The sequence below is a fragment of the Siniperca chuatsi genome, linkage group LG21 (assembly GCF_020085105.1).
Source record: "Siniperca chuatsi isolate FFG_IHB_CAS linkage group LG21, ASM2008510v1, whole genome shotgun sequence".
NCBI lineage: Eukaryota > Metazoa > Chordata > Actinopteri > Centrarchiformes > Sinipercidae > Siniperca > Siniperca chuatsi.
In genome coordinates this window covers 18936762-18947077 of record NC_058062.1, presented here as the reverse complement: position 1 = coordinate 18947077, position 10316 = coordinate 18936762, and the positions used below count along the sequence as shown (strand labels likewise).

Genomic DNA, 10316 nt, shown 5'->3' with positions numbered 1-10316 from the left:
ACAACATCTAAACACATTTAGTTACAGCTGAAATATTTGGTTGCCATGGTGCCAGCAGTCACAGCACATACATCAAGTTCCTTGTTTTAATTATTGGACTGTATGTTGAAGCAATTAAGAGAAGAAGAAATGTTTTTCTGCATCATGATGAAGGATGTCACATCTTACATTTCTGTCGAGGACATACATAAGTAGCTTGTTTGTTTTATTATGAACATTTTCATTCCATTAGAGGTTACCATAAACTTTGACTGAGATCTGCTGATGTTGTCATTCAGTGGTTAAGACTGGTAAGAATCAGTGGTTGGTGGAATTTGAAGCTTACAGTTTAGCATTAAAAATAAAAAAAAAAAACAACCAGGATTTAGGACAATGGAATCTCAGTCTATCTGTATCTACCGAGCAGCCTACACCTAATCACTTAATACAAAGGTAATCAGCAAGAAAGAGCAAGACAACACCATATTAATAATAATATTTAGATTTCTTTTAAAATACCAAATCAAGATTTATTTTAAATAAATCAAGATTAATTTTAAAGCTATAGTTTTCCATTTTGGGAACTGCTCTCATTTGCTTTCTTGCTGAGAGTTAGATGAGAAAATGTATACCACTCTCTCATGTCTGTGGTAAATATTAGGCTACAGCAAGCAGCCAGTTAGCTTAGCATTAGCTTAGCTTAGCATTACGACTGGAAACGGAGAAACAGCTAGCCTCAAGGTGACGACAAGACTTCAGGGAGTTACTGCTCCGCCAAGAAATAGTCCGGCACATAACCCCCCTGTAAAACACCAACGTGTCATTTTTACGTTGTTTTTTTTTGTGTACAGATCAAACAAACAAGATGCAACGCATTAGTGCGCTTTGGAGGTGCTGGGAGGCGGATTGTGTTACCTTTGGACAGAGCCAGGTTAGCTGCTTAAGTTAGCCCTGTTTCCACTCGTTGTACTAAGCTAAACTAACCAGATTGTTTCAATCCCTCCACTTCACCACTATTTCCACTATTCTTTTGGCAGAAAGACAGAATACATTTAAATTTTGTCACAGTGTGTAGCATTTGGAATTCAAATTTCAGATAGTTAAAACTAAATTGTGAATTCATTGTATTATATTAAAAGATAAAATAGCATGAAGATCTTAAAAGGACTTCTGACTTTGTATTTAGAGATACTGTATGTTGCATTATTGTTCTTACCAGTCGGACTGTAATTGCAGATATGTTGAATTATTGACCTTATTGGGAATACTGTAATTATGAATATTCAAAATGCATTTGTTAATATTTAAAATAGAAAAAGTCATGTGAAACCTTTCGCATGTTAAAACGGCTTGGCATAGTCGCGTAGTACAGCACGAGATCTCGTACCTTCTAGTGGAGCTTTTCTCGCCGCACCACCAACTTGTCACCAAAGATGGCGATTTGCTGAGTGCTCATGGATACACACATTTCTCGGCTAGTTGTTATCTTACCAGAAACGCCAACTTTAAAACAAATTTACTGCTTAGGGAGCAACTATTTCTCCACTTGAAGCACATCTGACATATCGTCAGCCATCGCTACCATGCAGATCACGCTTAAAACACTGCAACAGCAGACCATTCAAATTGAAATAGACCCCGAACAAACGGTGAGTGGCTATTAACGTTAGCTAACTTGCTAACTTTAGCTAACAGTAGCAGCTACGGGACCTAACGTTATATTTTAACGTTACGTGTAGACGCAACAGTTTTATTTGATATTTTCAATTAAACAACTATTTATGTAGTTTTGGTAAAAGGGTGCCCATTAACAGCACGTGTTACTAGTTTGGCAACCCGCATGAAACGGCTGCTAAACAACGCGAAACCTCACTAGCAAACGTTAGCCACTTAACCTAGCTAGCTGAACAGCCCGTTAACAAAGTCATCGCGACCCGACTGCTAACTAATTTTTAATAGTTTCGGCGTTACTTTTTTGCTACTGCTCTTCAGTAATATTTGATATGCTGTAGTATGTAATGCTGTAACTTCTGTGAGGAACCCAAGCTGCCGACTACGCTATTGCTAATGCTAACGCGAATGACACTGCTAATTACGATTAGCCTGATTGGTAGCGTACTAAGAAGCTGGCTAAGTTTGTTAGCATGTTCACATTTTTAACAAGTAGCTAGCAAAGCCAACGCTAAGTGAACATTATGTTATGTTACTCAGTTTGTTTTTGACATAATACTTACGGTTCTCATAGTGGATATCATTCAGGTAACTTTTCACTTTTATCTTATTATAGTAAGCACTGTCATGCTGTGTGATACACTGAATCTGAATGAAACCACAACATATGCACTGTTCTGACTCAGATTACTTTTCCAAGTCAGCTATGATACTTCCCTGCCTTGTAATGACATTGGTCCATCTAGACAGTTTTGTTTAGTTAATAGGCGCTTGTTAGAATATCGAGGTCATATGACTTGAAGATCAGAGATCAAAGAGGTCAATGAAAGATTTGGATATTAATGGGTAGAAATAAAAGCCTTAGTAGACCATTAGGAAGTGCTTGCATGTTGATGGTTATGGATTATGATTCCTCTTTGCTTTATCAGGTGAAGGCCTTGAAAGAGAAGATAGAAGCAGAAAGAGGAAAAGACAACTTTCCAGTATCTGGGCAGAAGCTGATATATGCTGGAAAAATCCTGCAAGATGACACACCTATTAAGGACTACAAAATTGATGAGAAGAATTTTGTTGTAGTGATGGTGTCCAAGGTGAGATCTTATTGTAATACTTACAGATGACATTGGGTTTTATAGTGTGATGTGTGTGATGGTGTTTTAAGTTCTGAGCTAATCTATCATCAACAATTAGATTAATTGATTTTAATGTTTCACTATTAAGTTGCTAGTTTAACAGCACCTTTTTTATTATTTTCTTTTTTAACTGGCTAAAGGCAAAGCCCGCAGCTGCCGCCTCGCCTTCAGTCTCGGAAGCACCCAAGCCCCCTGTACAGGACTCTGGCTCCACGTCAACAGCTGTCCCGGCCACAACCCCAGCTTCAGCTTCAGCCCCAACCCCAGCAGCTGTCCCCATTCCCCTGGAGGAGGCCAAAGAGGAGCCAAGTGCCGCAGCCACAGAACCACAACAACCTGCAAGGTAGAACCTGTCTATTATACAATGTATATTGTTATTAAAACCATTTTTGACTTACTAGAGAGAGTCGGGAAGTAGTACTAGAAAGATCTATCAAAATTCAAAATTTATATTTTTCAGATATCAGTATTTATTGTTTGATCCGGAGCAGGTCATTGTGACAGTGACCCCCTTAAAACATAAAATGTCCCATCACTGTGCCCAGATGTACCCCATGAAATCAAGAGCAGAATCAATATTGCTAGCAGGCTTCTCAGTTATTTTTTTTCAAAGTTGTAGTACATTAATGTTAATTTTTGGAGTTAGCCAAACTACAAATTGAAATTGTTGGCTGTTATTTGATGAATGTGTATTACAAGCTGGTACCTATATGCTCGACCAAATATGGATTGTTATGGAAATAAACTCTCGAGTTGCCTGACTTTATTTGCTAGTCAGAAACACCAACAAAGTGATAAGTCTGTCTGTAGATTAATAATTTTCAACCTTAATTGTTAGAAGGGACTTTTGAGCAGTTATCATTAACATAACTGTAAAATTACACAGCAGTTAACACAAATGATTTAAATAATTATTTGGTAATTTTAAATATTTCATTAATGTAGCTGTTCTCACAAATGGTCTGGTTTTCTAAATACATCTAGAAGTTGTATAAAGTAGAGTTCCATGTAAAATTTTGATGAAATATTTGTCAGTGGCAGAGATTTACTTTTTTGTATTTTTTCGCCCTGTTTCCTCAAAGTTCTAATTTCTTTAATGTCATTGGAAACAATAGTGTAATATGTCTAATATCCATTCTCATGTCATTTTTATATGATTTTGTAACACTAAAGTAGTAATGTGTATTTTAGATGGAGCAGTGACTCCCTCGAAGTTGGGGCTGAGCACACAGCTTGCTCCCACACCCAGATGTGTTTTCATGGAGAGTGAAACAACATTGGAAAAAAAACAATTCATCCGTTGACCTGTATGCTGAATATTTGGAACATGAGTTATTCAGTGATTAGGATTCAAGCCAATTCTAACATCCATTTTCTTTAATATCTAAGACAAGTTATTTTCATAAAAAACACAGCAAGTAATCTGTAATGTAGCATATTTATTTATTTAATTGCATGGAATGAATGCTGATTTCTAAAGTCAGTTGTCAACATTGTCTACTGCTTTGCCCGTCACCCTGTCTCTTCACCTTGGAATCACAGAAATGTTGTCTGATTTTCCTCTTCACCTTTTTGTTTTGCAGCTCAAGTGGTGGGGGTCAGGGGTTGGATGCCTCCTCAGCACTGGGTAGGTAACGGATAGCTCCCTGCCAGACTTGCATCATATGCTGCAGTTGTAATAGTCTCAAAGCAGTAGTTAGGGTATTTGCTCACCGGTGTTAAATGTAAATTGTACAGTTTGACAATTGACGGTGTTATTAGTGGGTTAATATCACAGCAGTACATGTCTTGTGTAAAACCTGTTCTGTGCCAGAAATGGTTACTGCTGTGAGTCAGGGGCTTGACAGGCTGCAGTGCAATACATACTGTTCCTATATTTAGGCGGTGACAAACGTAAGCCATCCCTTATTGTGGTGCCACAGAGAGCAATGGGGATTCCCGTTGGGTTAAAGAGAATTTAAGAGTAGGAGTCATGCTGCTTTTTAAGCCCATATTGTATGTTGTTGTATAGTGTATAAGTTTGGATTCAGTTCTTTGGTTATTTTTCATATTTGTTATTTTCTGCTCTTTGAATAGCAAGAGTAATCCCTGAGTGGTGATTTAAGGCCTAGTTCTGTTTCTATAGTTATGTAAACCCTGAAAATAACTGGCAAAATAAATATATTTAAATAAATAAAAAAAATTTGGGAACTTGCTACATTACATACTTCTTACAGGAGGAATAATTAGAAAAGCAATTTCTTGTTGATGTTTATGTTCCTGTTGATCTTAATGCATGCCTGTGTAACTACTGTACAAAATATGTAGCGTTAGTAACTTCATCTGTGTGTTGTGTTTTTGTTTTCAGTGACTGGAGCCGAATACGAGGCCATGCTGACAGAGATCATGTCTATGGGCTACGAAAGGGAGAGAGTGGTGGCTGCGCTACGGGCCAGTTTCAACAACCCCCACAGAGCTGTGGAGTACCTTCTCACTGTGAGACACACACACACACACACACACACACAATGATATCGTTCTTACCATCTGAAAAGCTCCACTGGTTTAACATTAATAAAAATCAAGTCAAGTATTAATTTTCTAACTGAAACTGAACTGTCTTCCATTATTGACATTAGACTGACCTTCTATGCATTTTATTTTTTCATTTATTTATTTAATTATTATTGTTTTATACAAATGTAGTTCAACTTCTCTTTTGTCACTTAAGTTATGCTTGATAAATTTGTGTTGTGCCTTCTGACCATCGTGTCGGTCTACTGTGGTAATCCGCTTGTAATTTCCTACATAGAAATACTAAAATGTACTAGAAATGGCCTAAGCTCTTCTCTTTCCAGCACATTTTCTCTCACATCTCAGAGGTCTCGCCAAGCACTAGCTGCTACTACTCAGCTTTGTCTGGTTGCTGCTTTTATGTACCGTGGAGAAGTCACAATTTGGGAAGAGGAGGGCTAACTAGGCTGAAAAACCTGCTGAACATGATGCCACTCTGCTTCTTGATGTAGTTTTAGTGTAACTGATCAATGGTGACACATGCTGCGTATGGTCTGACATAAGCATGCCTCATTCTTCCTTCTGACAGAAGCTTGGCTCTGCACAATGTGAGGGAAATTAATATTATACTGTGAGGTGGACAAAATATTACATACTATATACATTCTTAGTATAACGCCATTGAACTGCAGCCTCCAAAACGGCCATAATCCCCATGAAGTTGAATCAACACCTCCCCTAAAACAAAAACTGAACATTAGAACCGCCATGAAGGGCTGTTGTATTAGCCTACTACTCTAATAAACTGCCAACTGAGTGTATGTTATTCTGTGAATACTAAAGGCTTTACGAGACAGTTGTCCATTATGATGGACAGTCCTTGCAGGGTCAAATTAAATGCGCAAGTGTATTCAAAGGAAATGTATTGAGTTGTAATTACCAACATATTGTTGTGTTTCCAGGGTATCCCCAGCAGCCCAGTGCAGGAGAGTAATCCCCCAGCGCAGGCCCCCGCATCTGGACCCACAGAAGCCCCGGCATCTCTAGCAGAGGGTGAGGCACGCAACTTATTTGGTCCAAAAATACATGCGGCCAGCATTTGTCTCTCCCTACTGTGTAAAAACAAAACAAAAAACAGTACTGGTGGATAATTGTGGTGGATTTTCAAACTACCTTTTTTTTTTTTTTTTTTTTTTTTTTATAAATCTGCCATAGCTTTTTAATATGGGAAGAGGAAAGATCCCAAATGTATAGGACTCATGGCCTCAACTAGTATGCATGCATCAAAATGTACGCTGGGAGGTGACTCGTACCACCTTTCGTCAAAAACCTGGACAATCCTTTCAAGCTGATTTTTCAAGCTATTCCAGAACATTTAAAATACGTAACTGCTGCTAGGCTTGGACGAGACACGTTTACAGTAAAAATGCGTGTGTAAATAATTGTCATAGCCTCACTGACTGGCAATGACTCATTATTAGTCACTGAATGGTTTTCTACCATGGGCACCTGTAAATTGTTGTTGTTAGACTTGTTAGTTGCCTCCACCTTTGTTGAAATTTCATCACTCTGTGGAGACTTATTGTTGCTTAAGTCTTTCTGAGTGGATAAAGGCATTTTGTTTATTAGGACTCAGGGTGCAATGATTAGACGAAAATGATTATTTTGATATCAACTAATCTTTTCCAGATTCTAAAATGTAAGAATTCTCTACTTTTCTTGGTCTTGATTGTAAAGTGAATATTTTAGAGTTTCAGACTGTTGGCAGGACGAAACAAGACATTTGATGATGTCACCTTGTGCGCTACTTTATTAAAATAGTCATTTTTGACTGTTTACTGGTGTTTTATAGACCACGATTAAACGATTATTCGAGAACATAATTAGCAGATTAATGAAATTAATCATAATGGAGAATCTGTGTGTGTGTGTGTGTGTGTGTGTGTATACAAATATTTGATATGTTGTAACCATGCTCATTACAACAGAGGGGAAAACTTTTAATATCTTAAAGCATTGCTGAAACCACAAGGTAGGTTAGGATGACCTGAGGATTTAGCTCAGTCTGGCCGTGGATCTTGACTTGAGCTTGAAATGGCAGAAAATGAGTTTTTTTGCAAAATGATGGGGAAGACATGTAGGCATGGCAAGGTATTGATTCATCTTCTAGATTTCCCTGCATATAATTTATTTAGTTTGCTCTCTTGCTAATGCTTACTGATGTTGTGTGTCACTAGGAGAGAACCCGCTTGCATTCCTGCGGACCCAGCCCCAGTTTCTTCACATGAGACAGGCCATCCAGCAGAACCCTGCTCTGCTGCCAGCTCTTCTCCAGCAACTAGGCAGGGAGAACCCTCAACTTCTACAGGTAACACACACACTGTATACTCACAGTGAGAACTATTCAGGCCAGGCACACACAAGGTAAAACTCGCAGATGAGTTTTAATGCGTTCGTTAATATTCTTTAGTCTTTGTAGCCACAAGGCAAGCCGGGCTACAATTCACATTTTTGTTTACTCAAACCCTTCATTTGATGAATCTCCGCATTGTTATGTTTCAGATATAACCATTACCTCCCTCCAAAGTTTCTGTGGTGGAAACGCAGCTTTAATTTCCATCTGTGTCTTTTCACACAGCAAATCAGTCAGCATCAGGAGCTGTTCATCCAGATGTTGAACGAGCCAGTGGGAGAGGGGGGAGAGGCGCCAGAGGTTGGAGAGTTGGGGGCAGCGGGGGAGGAGGGCGCACCTGTCAACTATATCCAGGTTACACCTCAGGAGAAGGAAGCCATCGAAAGGGTGAGTGACGAATGAAGAGTAAATATTGAAAATGTGTTTTATGTTGCCTGTTGTTGAATTCGAAATAAAAAGTTGCAGATCCTGTTGTTTATAAAGTCGTCTTTTTTCCCCCCACCCTTCTTTTATCTATCTCTCTTTAACAGTTAAAAGCGTTGGGTTTCCCTGAGGCTCTGGTGATCCAGGCCTACTTTGCCTGCGAGAAGAACGAGAACCTGGCAGCCAACTTTCTCCTCAACCAGGGACTGGAAGATGACTGAACAGCAGAGATCGCTGCCTTCCTGCTCCTCCCTCCTACCCTTCCCCTCTTCAGCTCAGCATAAAGACTGCACCCCCAATTTACTGTACAGCTACCAACCTCAGCTCAACCCAACAGGAGGGGAGGGGAGGAGAGGGGAGAGCCAGCAGGGGGTGCGGGTGGGGGTGGGAAGGGGAGACGGGGTGGGTTAGGGTATGGCGGGGGTCACACGCTTAAAGTACACAAAGTGGAGGTTGTGTGCAGGAAGGTCAGACTTGGATTATCGGAGGTTGGGGTGAAAACGTGTGGAATGATAAAATCCACGTGAATTCCAATGGAATGTGTGGGGTTTGTCTAGGGGAGATCTATAATTTGATTTTAGACGCGCTTTGTGAACATTAGGGGGGGAGGGGATGGGAGGGGGGCAACAGGTCTGAAGGGTTTGCGACGAGAGTGAGTGTTTGTGTCTGCGTGTGTGTGAGTACATGTCTGTGTGCCTGTGCAGATGGATGCGATACAGTTAAGCTGAAAAAGTAATCAATTTGCATTCTCTAAGTTTGTTAATGCTGTAGCTGGATTGTATGGAAGCACATTCTCCTCACTGCACTTCAACATTATCAGTGTGTGTAACTGCTTGTGTGTACCTCTCTAAGCCTGATGTACGTACACGTCCAAGAGTGAAATTGGCAGAGATCGACTGGACCGTGCTGCCCTTTGTATGTCTGACATGATGTTGCTGGGGTCTATCAGTCTGTTTTGGGGGGAAAAATGGGAACTAAACTGACAAATAAGTATCTGGTTATTCTGTTGACTTTGTGTACCACCCTCATCTATCCTTCCATGGTGGCTGCACAGGTTACAGCCAATCCCCACATCCCTAAAAATGCTGTGCCTGCCTGTTTAGGTTCCTCAAATGTGGAACTGTTTTGTCTATGCTGATAGCTTCTGGTGCTAATTAACACTACCCATACAAAATTACAAATATCAGATGTTCCAAGACTCTTTAAAGTACCCCTCCACTCAAATGTGTTTTTCTTATGTTTAAGTCCTCTAAAATGTCAGACCTTAACTTTACTGACTTGTATCTGTGCAAAGTTTGTCACTAGAGAGGTGTCTGCACACTTCCCTAAAATCTGAGATTCAAACGTACTCCGGGGGAGATAGATTTGGGAAGTTACAAATCCGAAAGCCAATCGCAATGCCACCGGCAAAGAAACCCGAAACCTCCAGCGCAGGGCGGACTTGTCAGTACAGAGAGCGAGAGTTTGCACTAAGTTAGGGTAGTGAAAGTTTTGACCGCAAAAATGGTAGTGTGCGCACCTACAGCCGTGCTCTAACTGGCACCGGTCAACCTAACATGCAGCGGGGCATTCATAGATCCAGAATTTCATAATGGGGGAGAAAGAGTAGATGTGCTTCCAGCTCCTTTTCAAAGTTAATTTTTTTTTTATGTGGGATAACTGTTAAACAAAATAATCATAGCTGAGTATTTTTACATACTTTAAAATTTGTCTGGGTGGGGGGGGGACTTGAAAGGTCCAGTGTGTAGGATTTAGTGACATCTAGTGGTGAACTCACCCTCCCCTTCCGAGCATGTAGGAGAAACTATTGTGGCTACGAAACTCGCAAAAAACACGAACAGCCCTATCTTGAGCCAGTGTTTGGTTTGTCCGTTCTGGGCTACTGTAGAAATATGGCGGTGCAACATGGCGACCTCCGTGGAAGGGGACCCGTTCCCTCTGTAGATAAAAACGGCTTATTCTAAGGTAACGAAAACACCATGATTCTTATTTTCAGGTGATTATACACTAATGAAAACATACTTTTAAATTATTAAATTCCATTTCTGCCAATAGCTAAATGTTACACACTGGACGTTTTACGGTCTTCTGCTATTATGATTTAAAAACACAACAATAGAGGGAGAAACGGGAGCAGCTGCTGGTCACTAAGGTGAAGTTTTACAGTGACATTCAGTGAAATTCTTGTCAAATTTAATTTTTAG

At 39.9% G+C, this 10316-nt stretch overlaps 1 protein-coding gene across 2 annotated transcripts; it reads left to right on the top strand.

Annotated features, from left to right (window-relative positions):
• The first annotated feature begins 759 nt into the window (after positions 1 to 759).
• On the top strand, positions 760 to 9105 carry rad23aa (RAD23 homolog A, nucleotide excision repair protein a). 2 transcript variants are annotated; one of them, XM_044182237.1, is made up of 9 exons: positions 760 to 910; positions 2580 to 2741; positions 2924 to 3126; positions 4367 to 4410; positions 5131 to 5258; positions 6239 to 6329; positions 7514 to 7644; positions 7915 to 8076; positions 8220 to 9105. In XM_044182237.1, the coding sequence occupies exons 1-9, from the start codon at positions 845 to 847 to the stop codon at positions 8331 to 8333; spliced, it is 1101 nt and encodes a 366-aa protein (XP_044038172.1). In that variant the 5' UTR covers positions 760 to 844; the 3' UTR covers positions 8334 to 9105. The 2 variants fall into 2 exon arrangements, with proteins under 2 accessions (XP_044038172.1, XP_044038171.1); XM_044182236.1 differs by lacking the exon at positions 760 to 910 and adding an exon at positions 1354 to 1628.
• Positions 9106 to 10316: the final 1211 nt, after the last annotated feature.

Bases quoted from the DNA above. Each gene is read 5' to 3' on its own strand.
- rad23aa (XM_044182237.1), top strand. From the start codon at position 845: ATGCAACGCATTAGTGCGCTTTGGAGGTGCTGGGAGGCGGATTGTGTT. The intron at 4,411-5,130 runs GTAGGTAACGGA...TTTTGTTTTCAG, and splicing joins GGATGCCTCCTCAGCACTGG to TGACTGGAGCCGAATACGAG. The intron at 7,645-7,914 runs GTAACACACACA...CTTTTCACACAG, and splicing joins AGAACCCTCAACTTCTACAG to CAAATCAGTCAGCATCAGGA.